The sequence below is a fragment of the Pan paniscus genome, chromosome 9 (assembly GCF_029289425.2).
Source record: "Pan paniscus chromosome 9, NHGRI_mPanPan1-v2.0_pri, whole genome shotgun sequence".
In the NCBI taxonomy this organism is placed as follows: domain Eukaryota; kingdom Metazoa; phylum Chordata; class Mammalia; order Primates; family Hominidae; genus Pan; species Pan paniscus.
In genome coordinates this window covers 14755532-14781453 of record NC_073258.2, presented here as the reverse complement: position 1 = coordinate 14781453, position 25922 = coordinate 14755532, and the positions used below count along the sequence as shown (strand labels likewise).

The 25922-nt window shown below is 39.1% G+C and overlaps 1 protein-coding gene across 1 annotated transcript in view; it reads right to left on the bottom strand.

Moving 5' to 3' along the window:
* Positions 1–25922, bottom strand: part of MICAL2 (microtubule associated monooxygenase, calponin and LIM domain containing 2) — a 270478-nt gene that overhangs the window by 26153 nt on the left and 218403 nt on the right. The window contains exons 32-34 of the mRNA XM_055094134.3: positions 15898–16013; positions 11636–11728; positions 8444–8537 (exon numbers count right to left, since the gene is read on the bottom strand). Of these exons, the coding sequence (XP_054950109.2) occupies positions 8444–8537; positions 11636–11728; positions 15898–16013 (303 nt within the window). The remainder of the gene's footprint in view (positions 1–8443; positions 8538–11635; positions 11729–15897; positions 16014–25922) is intronic.

The following is a 25922-nucleotide window of genomic DNA, read 5'->3' as shown; positions in this document are numbered from 1 at the left end:
CCATCCCCATCAAGCTACCAATGACTTTCTTCACAGAATTGGAAAAACTTCTTTAAAGTTCATATGGAACCAAAAAAGAGCCCGCATTGCCAAGTCAATCCTAAGCCAAAAGAACAAAGCTGGAGGCATCATGCTACCTGACTTCAAACTATACTACAAGGCTACAGTAACCAAAACAGCATGGTACTGGTACCAAAACAGAGACATAGACCAAATGGAACAGAACAGAGCTCTCAGAAATAATGCTGCATATCTACAACTATCTGATCTTTGACAAACTTGACAAAAACAAGAAATGGGGAAAAGATTCCCTATTTAATAAATGGTGCTGGGAAAACTAGCTAGCCATATGTAGAAAGCTGAAACTGGATCCCTTCCTTACACCTTATACAAAAATTAATTCAAGATGGATTAAAGACTTAAATGTTAGACCTAAAACCATAAAAACCCTGGAAGAAAACCTAGGCAATACCATTCAGGACATAGGCATGGGCAAGGACTTCATGTCTAAAACACCAAAAGCAATGGCAACAAAAGCCAAAATTGACAAATGGGATCTAATTAAACTCAAGAGCTTCTGCACAGCAAAAGAAACTACCATCAGAGTGAACAGGCAACCTACAGAATGGGAGAAAATTTTTGCAACCTACTCATCTGACAAAGGGCTAATATCCAGAATCTGCAATGAACTCAAACAAATTTACAAGAAAAAAACAAACAATCCCATCAAAAAGTGGTTGAAGGATATGAAGAGACACTTCTCAAAAGAAGACATTTATGCAGCCAAAAAACACATGAAAAAATGCTCATCATCACTGGCCATCAGAGAAATGCAAATCAAAACCACAATGAGATACCATCTCACACCAGTTAGAATGGCGATCATTAAAAAGTCAGGAAACAACAGGTGCTGGAGAGGATGTGGAGAAATAGGAACACTTTTACACTGTTGGTGGGACTGTAAACTAGTTCAACCATTGTGGAAGACAGTGTGGTGATTCCTCAGGGATCTAGAACTAGAAATACCATTTGACCCAGCCATCCCATTACTGGGTATATACCCAAAGGATTATAAGCCATGCTGCTATAAAGACACATGCGCATGTATGTTTACTGCAGCACTATTCACAATAGCCAAGACTTGGAACCAACCCAAATGTCCATCAATGATAGACTGGATTAAGAAAATGTACATATACACCATGGAATACTATGCAGCCATAAAAAATGATGAGTTCATGTCCTTTGTAGGGACATGGATAAAGCTGGAAACCATCATTCTCAGCAAACTATCACAAGGACAAAAAAACCAAACACCACATGTTCTCACTCACAGGTGGGAATTGAACAATGAGAACACATGGACACAGGAAGGGGAACATCACACACTGGGGACTGTTGTGGGGTGGGGGTAGGGGGGAGGGATAGCATTAGGAGATATACCTAATGCTAATTGACGAGTTAATGGGTGCAGCACACCAACATGGCACATGCATACATATGTAACTAACCTGCACGTTGTGCACGTGTACCGTAAAACTTAAAGTATAATAATAATAAAATTAAAAAAAAGAAAATATTCTGGATAAAAAAAGGATGGTTGTGTCTGTACTGAACATACACAGACTCTTTTTCTTGTCATTATTCCCTAAACAACATGGTATAACAACTATTTACACAACATTTACACTGTATTCAGTATTATGAGTAATCTAGAGATGATTTCAAGTATGCAAGAGGACCTGCATAGGTTATACGCAGTGACTATGCCATTTTATATCAGGGACTTGAGCATCCTCAAATTTTGGTATCTTCAGGGGTTCTGGAACAAATCCTCTGTGGATAACAGAGTGTGACTGTATATTTTCCAAATGAGTGTCTTTTCATTTCCTTTATAGTATCTATTGACTAACAACTTGAGGTCAAAAAAAGATTCTTCTTAACATCTCAAGTTTCAATTTTCACATTAAAGTCCTTAATCTTTATGGAATTGATTTGTTTGTATGGTACGAAACAAGACTCAATTTCGTTTTTTCCTCTATGGAAACCAATTGTCTCAGAATCACTTACTTCCTGTGATCTCTAATGCTACTGCTGGCTTATATCAACTTTTCACATATATAAGATTACGTTTGGGTCCTTTGATGACTTTCAGAAAAGTATTAAAATTGGCTCCATAAGATAGTACATGTTTTTTGCTAGATTTACTCCTAGGTACCTTATATTTTTGATGTTAATATAAGTGGTATCTTTGTTACTTCATTTTCTAGGTGTTTCATGCTGAGATATTGAAATGCAATTAATTTTTCTAGTTTGAGCTTATATCCAGTCACTGTTATTTAGGTCCTTATTATGTTTAATAGTTTACTTGTACATTTTGGGGTTTTTTTCATATAGACAATCCTAGCATCTGGAAACAACAAATTTTTTTTTCTTTCTTTCCAAACCTCTTGCCTTTCTCTGCCTTGTCTTACCACACTGGTTGGGATCTCCTGCACAAAGTTAAATAGAAGACTTAAGAGTAGGCAACATTATTTTATTACTGATTTTTAAAGAAATGCTTCTATTTAACAGTGATGTTTGCCGCATGGTTTTGGAAAATATGTTTCAATTAAGAAAGTTCTATTCTGTTCTATTGCTTTTTTTTTGCTAAAAGTTTTTAGCAAATGGATGTTAAATTGTGTCAAATGATTTTCCTTCTCCTATTGAAAAGACCATAAGATTTTCCTCTTTAATTTTTCAATATGGTAGTTATAAAATCACCCTTAGATTGCCAGATTTAAAAACTAACGGGATTAAGTGTTTGTTATATTCTTTTATCTTTTTGAATCTTTGCTGTATCTGTGGTTGCATCTGCCCTTTCCATTTCTTCTTTATTTCTGTCTTCTGTCTTATTTTTAAAAAACAACTTGCGAGGGTCAGCTTTAGTCTCTCATTAATATGTTTGTTCAATATTTGGCTTGCAATGAGGCCATGGACTTCCTTCCTACAGAGTGGCCAGTGAAGCTGGAAACAGAGGTGAATATACAGCAAGCGGACTGTCGGTATTTGTTGAGTGAGCCAGTCTTCCATAGACTAGGAGTGTCCCTGTACATCTTTGCTGAGTGAGTCAAACTGCAAGGCCCTACCATCCTCTGAACCTTAGCCATTCCTCTAACTAGTCAGGTAGAGAATTCCAAGAAGTGGGTCAGGATACTACTGTGTGACTACTGCACAACTACTTGCTTCCTGGGAAAGGGGAATTAGCTCATTTACTGCTTGCTATGAAAGCTGCTGAGTCCTTTTCCTGGGGCTCCCTAGCTATGGGACAACTCACTGCATGCACAGGTGCCACCTGGGCTCATCACGTCACACCATGGGACTTGGGGACACAGCAACTTGGGCTACCGAGCTGATGTTCCTGCTGTTTGCTATGCTGTGAATAATAAACTCTCTTGCTCTGATGTACTGAATTTTGTTGTTTACTTTTTGCACCTACATAGTTGTGGCAAACAACCCAAGTTCCTTGCATGCTTAATCATCCACTTTGAAGTCTTATTACTCCTGACCATTATCTATAAGGTTGGTGTCCTTTTCTGACAATATCCCATTATATTATGTGACAAAATAATATTATCTGTGTTTCTGTGTTCATGGCTACCTGTATTTAGAGAGACTCCTTTAGAATCACAGAAGATCTCAAGCCTTCCCCTGCTCTGCTGACTTATGAATGCACTGCAACCAGCCATGTCTAATGATGGATGAAAGGGTACAACCTTTAACTCATTGCCTTCCAGTACCTTTTGAGAACAAATAGTTATGGAAGGAAACCTAAAGAATATCTATTTCCTAAAACCCATTCCCAAATTGTGGCAGAGTGTCAGAGAGGCATGCCTCAAAACCCATAGTCTGCTATCTTTGTTGAACAGCTTTTATTGCATTACTGTTTTTGGGGGGCGGTGGTGGCGGGGGTGTGGGAGTGGTAACAATGAGTCCTCATTGAGATCCTTGTTTGGATCAGGCACGCAAAATTCATGTATTACAAATATTTAGAGAAACCGGCTTAAATCTCTTGTAGGGAGTATAGTTACAAATGAATGTGAATGGATGAACAAACAAATAAATACAATTTGAGAAGTCATTGACCATCCAGCTGTGTTTTATAATAATAGGGATATAAAATAAAAGAGAAGGAATATTTTTGGATACCTATTTTATTTCAGGCCCTTTTGTGGGTACTTTACTAACATTATTTCACTTAATCTTTTCTTCATAGCACCCCTGTGAGGTTGGTATTATTCATTCAATTTTACAGATGAGAAAATTTGGCAGAAAAGTAAATAATTGTATAAGGACTACATTGGGATTCAAACTCAGGAGTGTCTGATTCTAATGCCTGTGCTCTGTCCAGGACACCTCACTGTACATTATCCAGGAATTTTTATTCCTCGGGTCCTCAGCTGCAGTGAAAACCATGGAGTGTAAGCTCAGCTACTTCCCCGGTCCTGGAGAGGCTTTCGCTAGCATTTCCCACATAATGTGTGCTCCTGCTGCCACCTGCTGGCACCTTGTGCATCCTACTTTTTCTTGGTAAACCCCTCAATCTCCGGGAAGAAGAAACCATCTGGCTCCAAAAAAGGCAAGAAGCTCCATGCAGACAACTAGCTGGTAAATCTTCCCCAAAGCTGGTAAAGCTATAAGGGAATAATTATTCTCATCGACCTCCCCTGGGGAGAAATCCTTTCTCTTTCGAAGTTACTCGGTTTTCATCAGATTCCAGGTATTGAAAGAAAGCCCAGATTGTGTTATCCAGACCATTTAAATTTGAATGGTGGTCTCTTGCTAGACTGGGGTATTCCATGCCCCTAGTGTGTAACACTGATCATCATATTGACAAGCAACAAGCCAGTAGGTAACAGTGCCTCAACCAAGAAGAGTCTAAGTGGCTGCAGAGCTGGGCCTGGCCTCTTTCCAGAAGGTGGTAGGGCCCCCAGGAATCAGGTTACTGCATATCCTGGTCCTTCACCTGGGCAGCTAGGACCAAGAGGGGACTCTCTTCCCTCTGTCAAAGACATCACACACACACACACACACACATACAGACACACACACACACACACACACTCTCTCTCTCTCTCTCTCTCTCTCTCTCTGTCTCTCCCTCTCTCTCTCTCTGTCTCTGTCTCTCTCTCTCTCTCTCCACGTCCTGCAAAACATAATGATTTGTCATCTGGGGTGGATTATTAGATTTTTGTTTTCCTTTGTTTCCCTTTCCTTGACAAAATGGGGAAAAACCCTTCCCGGGGGCGGGAGAGCTTATTTCTGACTGCTGGAAAAAAGAAAGCAGGAATTGTTGTCACGACAATGAGGAGCTCATCAAAGCCTCATTTTGCTCATCAGCCATCATTGCCCTCCATCCCGCACCCCCGCATGTTCCTCTAATTCAATGCCCGCCTAATGAATAACTCCCAGAACAAAAGCCCCTTTCAGGCTGCCTACATAATTATCAGAGGAGCCTTGCATAACTGTCGCAGACTACTCATGTTTTCAGGTCTGTCTCTAAATTTGGTTATTCACAACCTTTATAGCTCAATATTATTGCCTAACTGTGATCATTTTCTAATTATCCTAATAATACCTATTAAATAATTCCCATTAAATCACTTGAACCGGAGCAGCACAGGCCAGCTCAAATACAACTTAACCTAATAAGCATTGGTCATTCATTAAGCAACAGGGCAATCTCTTAAAGGGACTGAATAGAATATTAAACCACCAAGGAATATTATTATTGCACAAATGTTATTACAAGTTAGAGTATATTAATTTTGGTGGCTGGTCTGCAAAACTTCCATTTGGTTGCTTTTGAGGCCACTCTCCCGACTTGACTCTTTTAGTCTCCAGCCCCTTGTTGATCTGCATCTGTCACCCACACAAGGACAATCAAGGGAAAAAGGCCCATAAACTTAACAGGGGAATTAAATTACCAAGGATATAAAGGGAATGAATGGAATCCATCTTCTGGCTGGCTTGGCACACCTCTGAAACGTCACAAGCTGGCCAGATTTCTTTTGCTATAACTCAAAATAGCTCTCTCTTTTCTTTTTTTTTTTTTTCATATTTGGGGATGAGGAAGATTTTCAGAAGATGCTTTATAATTTTGGTTTCTATCATTTAAATTTCAAGCAGTAAAAATTAGACAAATTCTTTAAAAGAAGATGTGTGTGGATACTTAGTAATATTTTGTAAAATGATATGAGTAGTGTTTACTAAATGCCTACAACGTAGGCAATACTCCGGTAGAGACTTTGCCTATCAACACTTCTAATTCTCAAAATGACCTGATAATATGGGGATTATTATCTTCATTTTTCAGACAAAAAATCTAGGACCAGAGAGGTTAAGTGATTTTCCCAGGACTATTCAGCCTAAGTGGAGTGGAATAGAATTTGAACACAGGGCTTATTGGCTTATTGGCACCCACAGCTCCCCACTTCCCACCATGCCACCTCTTGGCCTGTGTTGCTGGCGGCAAACTGAAGCACACCCTGGCTTTTCTGGTTTTTCCTTTTCTTTTCTAATGCTCTCACTGAGATCAGCAGATTGTCAAAGACAAGGACCAGAGCCTTCTGGACTGGGAATATGACCAAGCACCAAACAAGGGCAGTTCATTCTACCAAAAGTCCCACAGCAGCTGTAGAGATGGACAGTGACTCTCAGTCCAGGCAGCAAGAAACTCTTTATATTTGTAATAAGCCTATTTCTAATGAGCAAATTTGGGTCATCTTTGCAAGGAAATCCAGTGCATTTTAGTAAAAAAAACAAACAGGTATTGATTAATCATCTGCTCCATGCCAGGCACTGGCTATGGATATTACATAAATTATTTTAGCTAATCCTCACCACAAATACAAGTAACAAGTATTATTAGCACTCCCAATTTACCAACAAGAAAACTGAAGCACAGAAGAGGTAAAGTCTGACTCTAGCATTTCCCTGAAATCTAGTGCTAAATTAACCATGCAGTTAATGAAACTGAAACCTCAGGACCCCTTACTTGGATGGGTCCTTGCAAGGTTCTGGAAGCAGCCCTCACAATTTTACATGCATGACTTTGCATGAACTCCAGGCCTCAGGAAATCTGGGTCTGCACCTGCTAGTTTCATCGCTCTCATGTAACTGGACTCTTAAAGAATTGAAATCCTAATGTTTCACTTGTTAAGTAACAAGTAACCTGTTGTTTATATTATTGCACATTATTTCAGTGCTCAGTTTTTCACCTTTTATATCTCAAATGCTGAAGGCTGAAGACATCACATTATAAAACTAAAGAGACAATACCCCCAACAAACTCTTAGGGCACCCCAATTCATGAGCCACACCCCTACTGAAAGATTTCCGAAAATGTAGGTTTCTTTAAGCCACTCCTTACCTGAAAACCTTTCACTAGCTCATTTGTGAAGATATTTCATGTCTTTCCACATTTGACCTTTGCAGGTGCTGTTCCCTCTGCCAAAACAATCTCCTCCTTACTGGTTAACTCTTGTTCCTCCTCTGGTTCTCATCTTATAGATCACCCCTTCCCAGAAGCCTTGCTTGATGGCTTCCCTCGCCCCAAGATCAGTTAGGAACCTCTTGGTTCTGTTCACGTTGTACCCTAATGCTTGTTCCTATGACAGCATTTGTCATACTGTATTGTGGATTACCTCTTTACCTATGTGTGTCTCTCAATGGACTATAAACTTCTCAAGGTAGAAACTGCATCATACTCATTGTTACAGACCCAGTGTTTTAATGTCTAATGCATAGTAGGTCTTCACCAGATGAGTTCTGTTTGAATCCAAGAATCTGAAGCTGTTACTGGAAAAGTTACCACTTATTGCTTTACCTTGGGCCAGGCAATGTGTTAACTTAAGCATCAAATATAATTTCTTCTTTAATCCTTATATCAGTTCTATAAAGGAGAAAACCACTATTATCCCCATTTTAGATGAGAAAATGAAAAAGTATAAAGGTTTATAATGTGACTGGCTCAAGGTCATGCAGGTAGTAAAGGAAAAACCAGGACATTGACTCTCACTCTGAGTTTTGAATTACTACCAATACTGCTCCAATACCCATATATTTCTCCTGAATTTATCTTAATCTTTGAATTGCAAAGAACATTCGTGTTAGCCAGTGGAGAGGTGGGGCTGAACAGAAGCCCAGTTACAAGGCCCGCGGGCTGACCAATGCTCCTGGGAATTTCAAAGTGGGCCACTAGTTTGATTTTTACATTTGATCTTGGCCAAAAGGCCGAGAAACAATAGTTTGATGTTTAAAGTGTGCGGCAGTTGTGGATTTAGCACCATATGTCCATGCTGACAGATCTCCAGCAGGTGACAAGGTCTGTTTTCCTCAGATGGTTACGCTAGCACTATTCTCAGACCATGCCCACTGCTCCGGATCTGCTGGGATGCCGTACCTGCTTCTCCTCGCAACGCCTTCTCCAGCCTCACACCCTGGATCTCAGAAGCCCTCTGCCGCTCCTCCACCTCCTCCAGCTGCCTCTGGATGGCCTGCAACACCAGGATCAGATGTCACACAAGGACTTTCCACATAGAGTCCCAAGAGGGGCTGATTCTGCCACTTACTTTCCAGGAGAAAGAGGCCCTTTCACTTGTGATGGTCCTGCCTTGAATAACTAGGCAAGGACCTCTGAATTCCCAGACAACTATACCCTGATGTTTCCCTTCCTTAGCATGCAACATAAAGCAAGGAATTTGTATGTATGTTCAACTGGCCCTTAAGTAGACATTAAAACAGTCCCCTTAGACAAGGCCAATCACAGATGTCCTCCAAGACAGAGGCTGTTGGGTGAGGTGAGCAGTCATCATGGCTCCTAACTATGGCCGTGGCATAATGATTGGAGCTGCAGCCACTGTTCAGAGTAGGGTAGGGGGTCCAGGGGCAAACAAAGTACTTGCATAATCTATTTTCCCCAAGAAGAACCAGCCTATACCTCCCAAGGAGTCAGTCTGGAGCAAGAGAACTGGGCCAGCTCCCGGGGTTTCGTGCTCCTGTTTTAGATTGTCCTGCTCCTGTCCTTAGCTACAAATTGTACCTGTTCTTTCATTGCACCATGGGCAGATGCCCAGCGTTCTTTCATTGTGGAAGTGTACTGTGCCTTTGTTACTAGCAGGTTATTAAGGTGAGACACAAGATGTTTAACTTGTTAGGGGATGACATCATACTCTCCTTAGGTTCATTATAGACACCTGTTAAGGTCTGGGGTCATGACTTTATTTGCATTTACATATTTATTTTCCTTACTATTAATCTCTTGTGTATATTAGAAAGAAGTTAGGGAAAAGCCATTCCTATATAAATTTTGTTCATCCCCATCCATTTTCTCTGCTTTCAAATACCATGCTGTCAAAAGGCACATCCCTTGGCAGAACAGACTTTGCACCTGGCAGAACAGGCATATTCAAGGAACAGTCAGTTGTTTGGGCAGACAGAATGCCTGTGTTCCTCCTCTGTTTTACTTTACTCTGTCTCACTCCCCTTCTTCCTTAACCCCACGTCTTTCTAAATCTCCCCTGGAATCACAAGTACAGCAGCCGAGGCCCCTCCAATCCTGGAAAGGGACCCAAGCAGGGAGGGGTGGGGCCTGCACAGCCACCGGGCTCTTCTTGTCCCAGCTATGAGTGCTTAAGTCCCAACATAAAATCTGAAATAGATGGAAAGTCTACTTAAAACTATTTGTAATTTCATGCCCTCTTCCTGTCTCTCCCTTAAAGACAATTATATCTTTATAAATCCATCTCTTGCTGGCATGCTGTAGAATTGCTAAAGAAAGGAAGCACCTAAATGGCTTTATTACCGAACACTGTGCAGTAACAGCTATCTGGTTCTTAGAGACTAAATTGTGTCCCACCCCAAATGCATATGTTGAAGCCCTAACCCCCAGTGTGACTATATTTGGAGATAGGGCCTTTAAGGAGGTAATCCAGGTGAAATGAAGTCACAGGGCTGGGGCCCTAATCCAATGTAGCTGATGTCCTTATAAGAGGAAAAGACACCAGAGATATTTTTCTCTGCTCATGTGAACTCACAGAAAGACCATGTGAGGACACATGAAGAAGGCAGCTGTCTATAAGCCAGGAAGAGAGGCCTCACCAGGTGCCAAACCTGCCAGCACCTTGATCTTGGACTTCTCAGCTCCAGAACATGAGGAAAATAAGTTTCTGTTGTTTAAGCCATCCGGTCCGTGGTACTTTGTTATGGCAGCCCAAGCAGACGAATACAGTGTCATTCTTTAGACACTAAGGATGAGGCTGGGCATGGTGGCTCACACCAGTAATCTCAGCATTTTGGGAAAATGTGGTGGGAGGATCACTTGAGCTCAGGAGTTCGAGACCAGCCTAGCTAACATGGTGAAAACCCGTCTCTACTAAAAATACAAAAATTAGCTGGGCGTGGTGGTGGGCTTCTGTAATCCCAGCTACTCAGGAGGCTGAGGCAAGAGAATCGCTTGAACCTAGGAGGTGGAGGTTGCAGTGAACTGAGATCACACCACTGCACTCCAGCCTGGGTGACACAGCAAGACTCTGTCTCAAAAATAAAAAAACAACAAAAAACAAAAAACAACTAAGGATGAAAGTCTCAGAGATTAAAAAGGGCTGCTATGGGTGCCAGCAGGACTCAAAAGGCCATTGTAATTCCTCTCTCATCACAACCATCTGGGATGAAAATACAAGGAAGAGGCATTGCCTAGTTTGCCAATCAATATCATAAGACTTGTCTTGTTCTTGGAAGGAAAAGTTGCAGTGTTTCAAGGAAACCTGTTTTAGAGGTTGCAAGTAGACAGAAGTGACTTTTCCCCATTCACTAGGTGAAAGAGGTAGCTCCCAAGTCAGCCATGGGGAAGGGTAAAGGAGGGTGGATTGAATGACGTCACTCTGTCAGAAATAGTGTATAGGATTATTAGCCAGATAAAGGGAATAAATGGAGAAAGGGATGTGAGGGTATACTGGATTAACATGAGTGGTCATTCTAAGTCCGTGTATCCTAAAATCCAACTCTTGTTCAAGACTAGGCTTGGGTTCCTCAGAGAGGTGGAGGATGCCTTGAATTTCTGCTTCATTTTGCCTGTCTGTGATGGAGTTGTGGCTGAGCAACTTGGGAGGAAGTGTTTGAAGTAAGCAATCAGGCCAGGAAATCTGTATTGGAATGCTAGATACTTATGATTTCAACTAATCTTGAAATAGAGACAGCCCTTAATAGCTGTCAGTTTAGTAAAGACACTGTCAGGGAGTTGGTGGAAGATTTGCGTCCTCACAGAAGACAAAACTAAGTTCACTGCTATGTGGCAGTCAGGGATGACTCCCAAGGCCATGCGTTGGCTCTTGTTCCAGCCTCACATGTCTGCAGATGGAGGGGTGGCTGAGAATAGGCCAGATTAACAAGGGGGCTCTCCAGGACCCAGAGTCCTACTGAGACTAAGCCAGAGCCTCTTTAAAACGGCCACAAATCTGGTTCCTCAGAGAACAAGACTGACCTTTCTCCAGCCTGCTTTCCCTAATACAGTGCAGACTCCCAAAACTCTTTCCCATCCAGAGTCCCAGGATCCTGGACCCAGGCCCACTCACTCATCTCCAGTCTATTTACTGACCTGAGCCTTATAGAGTCTTTTCAATTCTTCTTGCTTAACCAACTGCTTCGTTGCTTTTTCTAGCTTCTTTCTTCTTCTAAGTGTCTTCTTCTCCTATGAAAACCAATAGAGAAAAAAATTATGTCAGAGAAAAATGGGGTTGAAATTTACAAAATATCATTATAGGCTTCTACCCTCTCCAACTAATGATTCCCAGCCACTGCTTACCTTCTAAAATAACGACATCTGGTAGAACTCTCTGCAATGATAGAAATAAGCTATAGCTGTGGCTGTCTGAAATACAGAAGCCACAAGCCCCATGTGGCTAGTGGACACTCGAAGTGAGTGTGGATTAGAAATTGAATTTTAAATTTTATTCAATTTTAATGAATTTAAATGTAAACTTAAGTAGCCACATGTCGCTAGTAGGTTCTGGATTGGGAAGCTGCTATGTGTGTATTGGGAGGGAGTGTATGTGTAGGTCTGTAGCTGGGAATTGCTATAATAGAATACTGTCTGGGTTCAGCTGAGAGAAGGAATGGTATAAGAATTATACTTTACAGGGGTGCTACGATATGGCCCAGGGATGAGGGGCTTGGGAGAGAGAGAGACAGGTAGGCAAGTAGACAGACATACACACACATACTCTCTCTCTCTCACTACATGAAAACCAGTTAACAACTTTAAATAGTGCTTAGGTTGAGTCTACAGTGGCTAATTAAACCTGGAAATGGAGAAATGTATCATTCCAATGAAAGTGTTTTTTGGCTTGAGGGAAGCATGAGATTGCTTCTCTTCCCAACCTCACTTTGTTTATACAATTATAGCATTACTGTCACTGGGTTGTGTGTGTACCTGTGCTTGTTAAAAAAATTTTAAATTGATGCATATAAAGTAGAAGTCTAGATCTTGATAGTATCACTTCCAGGTTTTAGACACAAGAGAAAAACGAAGTGATGGTGTGGTTAATTCCACATACTGGAAAGTTCAGGAGGCACTTAAAAATGGGAGAAATAGCAGAGACTAATGGTTGAGCACTGGGCCCACAAGACAGGCAAAGCTGGCATCCAATCCCAGCTGAGCTGTGTGAGCTTCAGAATGTCACACAACATTCTGAACTTCAGTGCTCTCTTTAGAGTAATGAGAAGAATTTACTGCCTACTTTGTAGGGATACACTAAGGACTAAATGAAATAATAAGGCTAAGCCTTTTGTAGAATACCTGAAAAAGACATGGGATAAACACTCAGTAAATACTAATAGCATGATTTTTATAGCATTCGTATATTATTATATTTTAAATTAGCATGATTATCACATTTTACTAAAATCTATTATGATTTTTGTGTGTAGGAGTATATATTATACATACACACACAGACATTCTGTATCTACAAAATAAATGTTCAAATTGGGCTATTTTTACTCATTTTCCTTCTCTGAGCATACACATCAACTTTCTGTATACTAGGATGAGGATTACAGCATGCTAGACATTTCTTTTTAATGCTGGAATAAATAAATATGAAATTTAAAAATTGTCGTAGCTAGTTTGGTGCCTACAGGCTATTTTTCTGGAATTCTCCTTAGGACCTAAAATCCTAAAGATCTTCATCCTTGGAAGAAAATTTTACTCTCAGAACTCAACTTATTCCATATCATATCATCTCTGTTTCCATGAGATGACTACCAGATTGACTGTCAATCACTCTGAATGGGGATTCCAGACCTTTTGCACGGGGGATTCTTCATGGGGCAGCTAGGATCTTTCTGGAAAGGCTCTAGGGAAGAGGTGGTGGGGATCAATGGTAACTGTCATCCAGAGATTGTCTAACTTAGCCTATATGGAGTCAGTTCATTTATTAACAAGTGCCCCTTGAGCTTCCATTATACTAACCTATGTAATAAATCCTCTCATTTACCAAATGTTATATGCCAGATACTGTGCTAATTATTTCACATGTATCATCCCATTTATTCCTCAAATTGCACTTACATTATAGGTAAGGAAATAAAAACTCAGAGAGGAAATTAACTTATACAAGATGATGCAATTATTAATAGGCAGAGCCAGGAGTTCGGCACAGGTAGCCTGAATCTAGTATCCACATTTCATTTGGTCTATACTGCCTTTCCTTGTGCCAAATACCATTTAGACACAACAAGGACCTACTCTACTTTTCCATAGTGGGACTATGGAAAAGAAATGTCAATGTTCCCCCTAAATGAAGACCACTGAATGCAATTCCCAGGCGAAAGGTGGGGGGAATTGCCTCAACAGCATCATGTGGTCTTAGCGCTTCCCAGCAGCAAAGCTATCAAACTCTGACTCTTTCTCAAGAGTCAGCAAAACAGAACCTAGAGGAGGAAAGAAAGTCATGTATTGCCTTTTATTAAAAAGTTGCTGATACAGAAAAGAAGAATGCTTCATTAATAAACACTCACACAGCCTTACATATACAAGGCACAGTTCTTATATCCTCACTGATGGTGATGATGCAGAGAGGGAAAGACGCCAAGGGCTAGGGAAGAAAAGATGCAGAAACTTGGCAGAATCAAAGACAATCTGCTGCGTCTCTTCCTGCCTTAGTCTCTTAGATCTGGGTGTGGTGTGGGAGGAGAGGCAGTGGGGAGCAAGGGTGAAGCAAAGGGAAGAGGCCAAGAGGACACATCCTGCCTCGTTTCCTGTGCAAAGGTTCATTTGAGCTGTCATGGTCTCCGTGCCACCTGGCTGGGGACACACCTGCATGGGATAGAAGAGACAAAGAAACCAGAGGATGAAAACCTCCTCTCTTTCCTTCAGTGTGAGCCCTCGAGAACTTGGAAAAAAGAAATCTTCTTGCCAGCTTCCCTTAGTGTAAGAGTGGGCCAGGTCAGAAGCCAGGTGAAGCGGGCATGCTTTACCACCTGGCAAGCTGACGTGATGGCGGGCTCTGTTCTGGGCCAGCAGGAGAACAAGGAGCTATTTGTGAGACTGGTCCTAAATACCACCGTCTTGCTATTTCAATATGTTTGGGCCATTCTATTCTTTTATTTTCCATGAGTGTCACGATGGCTGATGCTGGGATCTCTGCCTAATTTGAATATAGAATTAACTCAGGGTCATTCAAGGGGGTGAGAGGGGCAGTAAGAAAACCACAGAAATCAACACAAGACACACGGAATTCATTTGTGTTGAATACTGAATTAATCAGGGACACCACTGTTAGAAATGAGAAATTCATACATCTTTCTCCCTCAACTCTCTCTGTCTCTCTCTCTTCTCCCTCCCTCTTTCTTCCTCTCTCCTCCCCTCCCCACACCACACCTCCCAGACCCCTCCTGCCTTGCTCCAAGCTGGGCCATGGGGAGTTGGAACCCCAGAGTGACTTGAGATGATGTCAAATCTCCTAATGCCAGATATGGAAAAGTTGAGTGTAAGTAAATAAATTTGGTTCTCCTCCTCCCTCCCCAGATCCTCACTACTCCAAAAAATAAACACTACCAGAGCAGTGAACTGCTTCTCTTTCTACCCGGGAAGCATTTTAGGTCCAACCATTCAATAACCCCTGCCACCCCCACCCCACCAAGTACTCTACTGTCTCAGTGAAAATGCTCCAGCTTCAGTGGATAAAGAAAACAATGATGGGCTTTGGTTATGGGACGTCTGTCTCTGTGTATGTGACATACAGACACATTTATAAACATATAAAACGTTTGTGTTTTTTAATCTATGGATATGAGAGTTGTTTAAAGAGTTCTCCAAAAACATTAACGTTCATTGAGAAAAGAAGTCTGCCATCTCCCCAGCTGGCACGGGGCTTGTCCCTTCCACAGCAGAGATCTTTGGAGTATCCATGTCTAGATGCAACTGCATGGTTCATTTCATATTTCTGATTAGAATAAACATAACATTTTCCATGCAATCTGCCTCTAGTGCTTCTTAAATGAAGCTGTGCTTCCCCCAGGGAAATATGCATCTGCTTGTTGTAATGTTTTCGATGGTTTGCTTGTTGGACCACATATTAAACCCACTTTAAGAGCTGCCATCACCAAATGGTTTCAAGTAAATATGTCTTTTTTTTTCTCCCCAATTTGCGTCTGAGAAAGGCAAACTTCTACAAGTTTTTTTTAAAGAAGATAATTCTTTGGGTGTTCAAGGTAAAGAGAGCACTCTGTCAGATGCAATGAAACATGATCCTCCTAAGGAAACCACTGCAGCTGGAGCCCACATTGGTTCTGAAATCCGGATGGTAAGCAGCCCCCACCAGCCAAGGCCCTCTTTGGCTGGTCAAGTGTTGTTACCTTTAACTGCAAGGAAAGCTGGGGATCAAATTCTTCATCTGCAGAGGAGGAGGAGGTTGAAGAGGCAGAAGAGGAAGCCTCTGTTACCTGTGCTCTGAGGGGAAAGTTCTTGGAGTCTGAAATGGAAACAGAAAAACTCAATGAACTGCTAGCTTCATTTCCTGCTTTATGAACCAAAGCTGCTGCTTCCTCCTCCCCTACTTACTCTCATTCCCTTCCTCCCTGCCCTCCCCTCACTGCACCTGCCGTGAGCATGAGGCAACAGTACCTAAGGGCAACTGAAAATTTGGCCCTCCACGTTAATTACATTTCTGGGTCCCTGCCAAGAGCTTTGCAGCTCTCTTTTCACATTAAAAAAAAAAAAAAAGAAAAGAAAAAACCAAGGTATTATGCAGAAATCAATTAATTCCTTAAACACCATTTATATGGTGTGTTGCTCAGAATGCATTCAGAGATAAAATCTATTATTAAAATGCATGTCTGAAGTTAGTTGAGTTACCTAAATGCTTGTGTAAGGTTCGTTCTGCAGAGTAATTGAATGCAAAAAAGTTGGAGCCAGCTCTTAAACAAATCGCCCTTCTGCGGCTCACAGCATCTGGCACCCATTTTTACTACATGACATCTGCTCAGTGTAAAAGAGCTGGCGTCAGAATGTCTGGTCATAGAAAAAAAAATCCCAAATGTAATCAGAAGCAAAAGGACTCTAAGCCTAAGGTTTTATCACATAGTCTCATGCAACATAAATATTTCATTAATTATGGCTAAACAAATGCCATTTTTATTTTCCCAACTTGCAGATATTATCACATCATCGAAGTGGTGATTCAAATGCCAGGAAAGGCAGTTTAAGATAGGGATGGCTCAACAACACAGGGCCCAAGGGAGAGCCGAATTCGAGGAGATATGCCAGTCTCTGAACAAGAGGTAGATGGTTAGAGGCAGCAAAGTGCCCACGTTAACTAGAATCGCTCTGTGATCGGGCCAGGGACCACGTGTGATAAGGTCTTCCAGGTGCCACAGGAGGCTTTTATTCTTCTCAGCAAGAACATCTGCCCCTACACATCAACATGATGCAGAGTTAATGAGTAATAGCTGGATTAACCCACTCTGATTACTGAATATCAGGACCAGCTAGGACTCCATGATACGAAATTTACTAATCTTTATTTTGCTGTGGCTGCTTATGTCTGAATAGAAATAGGTGTTGGATCGGGGGAAAGGAGAAGCACCTCCAAGTCAGCTAACATTCTCTCCAATCTGCCTTTTCCTCCTTAAAATTTTCAACTATTCACCCTAGTGAGAGAGGCCAAGTTTGACAAAATAAGGGTGCTTTAGCCTCCAAGAGCACATTTACATATGTTGTTATTCAAAGCAAAATAATGCAAAACATCCCTGTTTTCTGGTTTAATTTGCCAGATGGAAAGCTCAGGTAAAGATAGAATCAGAGAGCAGTATAATAATGGGAGGAAGCATTGTTACTGATGAGCTGAGATTGTTTCCCATTTCTAGCCACTAAATGACCACTGAGTAATTCAGTCACTGAGTGTTCACTTCTTAGCATATGACCTTGAGGAAATAATTTTACCTCCTTGAGTTTCTCAGGATCATGATTTCTAACTTGCAGAATTGTTGTGGAAGGGTGGAGATAATCAGTGTAAAGTGCCTAGCACAATGCCGGTATATTAGCAGTGCCTGAGTAAATGTTCTTATTGTTGGTAGCAGCAAGAGCAGCAGGAACCACGTGATCATCATCACTGATCTAAAATAACAATACTGCAACATTAGAAAACTGCCTAGTTAGCCTTTGTTTATGGAAGAAATATAAACTTAAGTTGAAACTTCTTTTAACTTTCAAAAAATAAATATTTCCATTGAAATTTCTTTTGAAATTGAGGAGAAAATGCTTCCAAAGATAAGGCATTTCTTACTCTTCTGGCAAGAAAGAAGTTATATAGTTGCCACTGAGTCTTTTTCTTGTTACTCTCTCCATTACAGAACCAATCATTCTAGTACTTTTTTTCTGAGATGGAGTCTTGCTCTGTCACTCAGGCTGGAGTGTAGTGGCATGATCTGGGCTCACTGCAACCTCCGCCTCCCAGGTTCAAGTGATTCTCATGCCTCAGCCTCCTGAGTAGCTGGGATTACAGGCGCCCACCAACATGCCCTGCTAATTTTTGTATTTTTAACAGAGATGGGGTTTTGCCATGTTGGCCAGGCTGGTTTCGACTCCTGATCTCAGGTAATACACTTGCCTCGGCCTCCCAAAGTGCCGGGATTATAGGTGTGAGCCACTGCACCTGGCCTAGTACACTTTTCATTTGTAAAATCTTGAAGACTTTGCAGCATTGTTCCACTCTGGCTGTGTTAGAATGACTGATTCTGGAATTCATCTCCCAACACAAAGCACTGAAAATTAAGACAAAATACATGAAGCATCTATTTTCAGGCACTGAACAACAGGCAGTGCAGAACTGTGATAAAGGCAAGAACAGAAGCAAATGAGGAAAGTCCTACAATCACAGTAACTTTCTGCCTAGAGGGTCTTTCCAGATCACAGTACAGGTAAGAAGAAACTAAATAAAGCATAACAGATTCATTGAGTTGAAAAGATAGATGAAAGTTTGGGCAGGCTGAGACAGCTGGAATACGTGGGGCAGAGTATTGGAGAAGAGGGAGCTATGAAAAGAAGAAATTCACACCTAAGCATAGAAATCCCCTTGAGTCTATTGCTTATAGTAAACTATAGATGCATAAAGAGAAACTCTATGAGGTTGGGCAAATAGCTGCTGGAAAGTTGTAGCCTAAACAATCTTGAAAGCTTCTTTAGGACTGAGAGATGTTCAAGTTCTACCTAGCCAGCGTAGAACAAAAATTTGAGGCATTGATAGAGACCACAGAAAAATCACGGGGAATGAATTAGCCCTAGAGTAAAGGTTGTTATAGATTCACCTGAACAAAGCTTAAAAGCAAGCCTTCAAAGGAAAACAAGTGATCTGCAAGTTACCCTACTTCTGCCTGCCAAATATTCTTTACTGCCTATTTAATTCCTTAATTAAAGAAACAAAACATAGACATGCTACAATGTAACATTCAGAGTCTGGCAGCTGGTGAACAATTACTAGATATGTAAAAAAGCAGGACAAGTCTGATAATCAAGAGAAAAATTTGTCAATAAAAGCAGACCTAGAAATGACAGATATGAGGGAATTAGCAGATGAGAATTTTGAAATAGCTATTATAAATGTGCTCAAGAACTCCACCAAAAAAAACTATTATAATAAATCAGTAAAGTTGCAGTACACAAAATTAACATAGGAAAATTAGGAGCATTTCTATACATGAACAACAAACTATCTGAAAAAGAATGAAAAAAATCTCATTTATAATAACTTCAAAAAAAACCCACCTAGGAATAAATTTAACCAAGGAGGTGAAAGACCTATACATTGAAAATCATAAAACATTAATAAAAGAAATTGAAGACACAAAGAAATCAAAAGATATCTCATGTTAATGTATTGAAACAATTACTGTCAACATTTTCACTAAATATATACAGTCAAAGCATTGCAATTAAAAAGAAGATATTGTCAGACTGGATTTTAAAAAAGCAAGAACCTGCTATATATTGTCTATAATAAATTCATTTTAAATATAAAGAGAAATTAAAAGTAAAAATTTAGAAAAACTAGAGTGTGATAACTCGAATCAATAAGAAAGATCATGTGGCTGTATCAAAGTAATCTGTGGACCAGGAATATTAACAAAGATAAAGAGGAACATTCCATAATAAAAGGTAAACCTATCAAGAAAATGAAACAATTTTAAATATGTGTGCACTTGATTAAATTAAAGAAACAAAATACAGACATGCTTGATTAATTAAATATTAATTAATTACAGAGCTCCAAAATACATGAAGCAAAAATTGACCAAACTGAAAAGAAAAATAGACAATTCAAAAATTATAGCTAAGGGGTATTAACCCTTTTCTCTTGGAAATTGATAGAATAAGTTCACAAAAGTAAGAGTATGCAACTTGTACACGCTATTAAACAACTTGACCTATTTCACATCATAGAACACTTCACCAAACAGCAACAGATTATTTGAAAGTGCACAGGAAACATTTCCTAAGTTAGACGATATCCTTGGCTTTAAAACAATCTTGATAAAGTTCTAAGGAGATTGAAATAATAAAAACCATGTTCTCTGACAACAGGAGAATTAAAGTAGAAATTAGAAATTAATAACGGAAAGATACTCTGGAATATCCACAAAATATTTGAGAATTAAATAATACACTTCTAAATAACCCATAGGTCAAAAAAAGAAATCACAAAGAAAATTAAAACAATGTATTTTTGAGAGAGTCTCACTCTGTCACCCAGACTACAAAGAAAATTAAAAACAATTTGAACGGAATGAAAACACAACATATTAGAATTTGTAGGATTCAGCTAAAGCAGTGCCCAGAGGGAAATGTATGGCTTTACCTTGTTTATATTAGAACAGAAGAAAGGTTTAAAATCAATGATTTAAGCATACTGTAAGAAGCTAACAAATATGTATTAATTTCAAAGAAGTAAAAATAAGACTGACAATTGACTTTGAAGAGAAACAATGGAAGCTATGAACAATGGCATGATATCATTAAATGATGAAAGACAGTGCCTACTGTCAACTTGCAGTCTATATTCTAAAGAAATATCCTTTAAAAACAAAGGCAAAAGTGAAATGTTTTCAAACAAAACCTGGCAGAATTATCCTCAGCAGACTCACACTAAAAGGAATGCCACGGAGAGTTCTCCAGGCAGAAGAAAACCAATCTAAGATGAAAGTATCGTGATGCAGAAAAAGATGAAGAACCACTAAAATAGAAAATGTGCATGAATCCATGCACATTCAGGACTGTTTCAAACCATAATTATAATATCTATGGGTTTAAAATATGTGTTGAATTAAAATATATGACAGCAATCACACAAAAGTTGAAAGAAGATAAATGGAGTTTAAAGTTTTCTGGCTGGGCGAGGTGGCTCAAGTCTGTAATCCCAGCACTTTGGGAGGCCGAGGCAGGCGGATCACGAGGTCAGGAGATCGAGACCATCCTGGCTAACACGGTGAAACCCCGTCTCTACTAAAAATACAAAAAAAAAAAAAAAAATTAGCTGGGCGTGGTGGCGGGCACCTGTAGTCCCAGCTACTCGGGAGGCTGAGGCAGGGGAATGGCGTGAACCCAGGAGACGGAACTTGCAGTGAGCCGAGATCGCGCCACTGCACTCCAGCCTGGGCGACAGAGCGAGACTCCATCTCAAAGAAAAAAAAAAAATAGAGTTTTCTAAAGTCTTAGGTTATCCAGAAGGAGATAAGAGAATTAATTTAATATAGATTCATTTTAGTTATCAATTAACATTATAGTCTCTTGGGTAACCGCCAAAATAATAATGAACAAACTATACATAATGACAAGCACTACATACTATGTATTACATAAATAATAAGTAAAAGAGAAGAAATTGAATTTTTAAATTCCGGATTAATTAAAAATAAAGCAAGAAAAGAGAAAAAATGAACAAGTCAGATGAGACAAATGAAAAACAAACAGTAAACGGATAGATTTAAACCCAAATATATCAGTAATTATGTTAATTGTAAGTAGACTAAATATTCAAAATAAAAGAGACCATCAAATTGGATTTTCAGAAACCCAAACTATAGGTTGCTTATAGGACAGACACTTTAAATATAATAATACAGTAACATTAAAGTAAAAGAAGGAAAACGGGATATCATGTGAAAAACAAACCAAAAGAAACTTTGTATAGCTATCCAAAAAAAAAAAAAAAAATCAGACCAAGACATTAAGGCCAGAAATACAACAAAAATCAGGGACATGTAATGATTATCAAAGCATCAATTCAAAAGTATACTATAACAATCAGAAATGTGTACATACCTAACAGCATAGCCTCAAACTATATAAAGCAAAAACTTACTTAACCAGAAAGAGAAATAGTCAAACTCCTCAACCATTGTTAGATATTTTAAACAAAGCTCTCTTAGCAAGTGACAGAAAAACCAGACAAAATAAAAAAAAATCAGCAAGGATATAGAAGATATGACTAAACACTATTAATAAATTTGAGCTAATTGATAAGCAAATATAGAATATCACATCCAATAACTAGAGTATATTAATATCTATGTACATATACACATATATAAATTATTTGAAGTACATAAGAAACATTTATTAAATTGATGATATGTCAAGCTATAAAGCAAGTATCAACAAATCTCAAAGGACTTAAGTCACACACAGTATGTCTTTGGATAACAGTGGAATTAAGCTAGAAATCAATACAATCATGTAGAAATTGTAGGGTCTCAGAAGCAGCTTTCTCTGACCTTCTCCTGCCCTCCTGGCCTCTCATTCTCCCCCCGCGGTTATTCATAGAAACTAGACTCCCTCTTCCTCAAGGCAGGTCATAACAACCAGAACCCCTTTCCCTCAAAGCCAGACATAAAATCTAAAAATATTACTCTAACTTTCCACCCACCTTTCTGTGTAAATACTGTCCATAAAGAAATGATCTGACTTGCCTTGTTTGACTCTAGATCTTTTTTTTTGTTTGTTTGTTTTTTGAGACGGAGTCTTGCTCTGTCGCCCAGGCTGGAGTGCAGTGGCGCTATCTCGGCTCACTGCAAGCTCCGCCTCCCGGGTTCACGCCATTCTCCTGCCTCAGCCTCCCCAGTAGCCGGGACTACAGGCGCCCGCCATGACGCCCTGCTAATTTTTGTATTTTTTTAGTAGAGACGGGGTTTCACCGTGTTAGTCAGAATGGTCTCGATCTCCTGACCTTGTGATCCGCCCATCTCGGCCTCCCAAAGTGCTGGGATTACAGGCGTGAGCCACAGCGCCCGGCCGACTCTAGATCTTAAGACTCCTATTCCAGAGACGATCCTGCCCCATACCCAAAATAAAGGAATGCTGTACAGAGAGGCCAAGAAAGATCTGAAGAGACAGGCCTTGCTGGGTTTCCCCAGTCTATTAGCATAAGATTTTACTCTTTTTGTCCAATTATATTTCTTCATGACAATCCATATGTTGTTGAACCTAAGCATAAAAATGAACAGTTTCCCTCTATCTTTGGATCTGAATTCTGAAGACTCCCATGTCACAAAAAACTATGATCAAATAAATTTGTATGCCTTTTCTCCTGTTAAACTGCCTTTTGTTGGTGATTTTCAGCAACCTTTCAGAGGGTGAGGGAAAAGTTTTCTCTTGGACTTGACAAAATTAAGTAATATTTTTCTAAACACCCTGTGGATCGAAGAAAAAATATAAATAAATTTAAACTGACTGATGATAAAAGTGTGTCATAACAGAATGACTGGGATGCAGTTAAAGTAGTAATTAGAGAGAAATTTAGAGCCTTACATAAAACACACATCATGCAAAAAAAATAAAAAAAAGTTGAGAAATGTTGTTCTAAGATCCATTTCAAGAAGCTAGAAAAAGAACCACAATTGAACCTAAAGAATGTAAAAGGAAGCAAATAATCAAGATAAGAACAGATTATGAAAGACAATAAAGATAAAGCAGAAATAAAATTGAAAATCAACAAAGCGAAAATTTGACTCTAAAAATACAAAATTAAGAATGATTAAGCAAAAAATGGGCAGAAAACAAAAATTACCAATATTAGGGATGAGAAGTCCCATAGAGTATTATTAAAGGAAGTTATTATATAAACTATTATATAATAATAATTTTAAAAATTTGTTTTTATATAAACTATTATAATAAATTAAAAAACGTAGGTTGAATAAATTCATTGGAAACACAATTTGCCAAAACAAACACAAGAAGAAATAGAAAATGTGATTAGTTCTCTATTAAAGGGACTAAATTTATAATTAAAAAACGTTCCACAAAAACAGTTCTAGGTTATATGACTTCATTTGTTTCCCGATGTTTAATAAAAATGTCACCAATATTAAAACAAAAAGCTCTTCCAGAGAACAGAAAAAGGACACTCTCAAGTTGTGTTATGAGACTAGCGTAAGCTTAATACCAAAACCTGATAAAGATATAAAGAAAAATTTGGCCAGGCATGGTGCCTCACACCTGTAATCCCAGCACCTTGGGAGGCCGAGGCAGGTGGATCAGGCCAAGGCAGTCAGAAGTTTGAGACCAGCCTGGCTAACACGGTGAAACGCTGTCTCTAAGAAAAATACAAAAATTAGCTGGTGTGGTGGTGTGCGCCAGCTACTCTGGAGGCTAAGGCAGGAGAATCTCTTGAACCCCAGAGGCAGAGGTTGCAGTGAGTCAAGATTGTGCCACTGCACTCCAGCCTGGGCAACAGAGCAAGACTCTGTCTCAAAATAAAATAAAATAAAATAAAATAAAATAAAATAAAATAAAATAAAATAAACCAACAACACCAACCAAAAAAAAAAAAAGAAAGAAAAATTTTAGGCCAACATCATTTATAAACACAGGTGTGAAACTCTGAAAAATAATTAGTAAATTCAATACAGTGATACATAAAAAGGTAGTACATTACGACCAAGCTGGGTTTATTTCAGGAACACAATAATGATTTAATATTCAAATATCTAAATAGTCCTAGCCAGAGCAGTTAGGCAAGAAAAAGAAATAAGTGGCATCCAAACTGGAAAAGAAGGAGTCAAATAATGCTTATTTGCAGATGACATGATTTTGTATTCAGAAAAACTGAAAGACTCCACACAAAAACCCTTTCAGAACTGATAAACTTAGTAAATTTTCAGGATACAAAATCAATATATAAAAATTAGTAGCATTTCTATACACTAAGAGCAATCAATCAAGATTCTTTTCTGAAAAAGAAATCAAGAAAGCAATCCCATTTATAATAGCTACAAACAAATAAAAAAAAACACCTAGGAATAAATTTAACCAAATAAGTGAAAGATCTCTACAAGAAAAACTATAAAACAATGATGAAAGAAATTGAAGAAGACACCCAAAACATGGAAAGAAGTCTCATCCTCATGAAATGGAAGAATATTGTTAAAATGTCTATACTACCCAAAGCCATCTACAGATTCAATGCAACCCCTATCAAAATACCAATGACATTCTTCACAGAAATAGAAAAAAAAAATCCTAAAATTTGTACAGAACCACCAAAGACCCCAAATAGCTAAAGTATTCCTGAGCAAAAAGAACAAACCTGGAGGTATCATATTCCTTGATTTCAAATTATATTACAAAGCTATAGTAACCAAAAGCATGATACTGGCATAAAAACAGATACATAGACCAATGGAACAGAATAGAGAACCCAGAAATAAGTCCACACACTTACAGTAAACTCATTTTAACAAAGGTGCCAAGAACATACATTGGGGAATGGATAGTTTCTTAAATAAATAGTGCTGGGAAAACTCAATATTCATGTGCAGAAGAATGAAACTAGATTCCATCGTTCACCATACACAAAAATAAACTCAAAGTGAATTAAAGACTTGAATTTAAGGCCTGAAACTATGAAGCTACTAGACAAAAACACTGGAGAAGTGCTATAGGACATTGGTCTGGGCAAAGATTTTTCTGGGAAAGACCTCAAAACACAGCTAACAAAAGCAAAAATAGGCTATTGAGATTATTCAAGCAAAAGAGCCTATGTACAGCAAAGGAAACAATTAACAAAATGACGACACAACCTAAAGAATGAGAGAGAATGTTTGCAGAGTATCCATCTGAAAAGGGATTAATAACCGGAATATATAAGAAACTCAAACAACTCAGTACAAAAAACCAAATAATTCAAATAAAAAATGCAAAAGGCCTGAATAGATATTTATTAAAAGAAGACATACAAGTGGCCAACAAGTGTATGAAAAAATACTCAACATCACTAATCATCAGGGAAATGCAAATCCGAGCCACAGTGAGATATCATCTCACCCCAGTTAGAATGGCTATTATCAAAAAGACCAAAAAATCAAAAATGCTGGCAAGGATGTGGAGA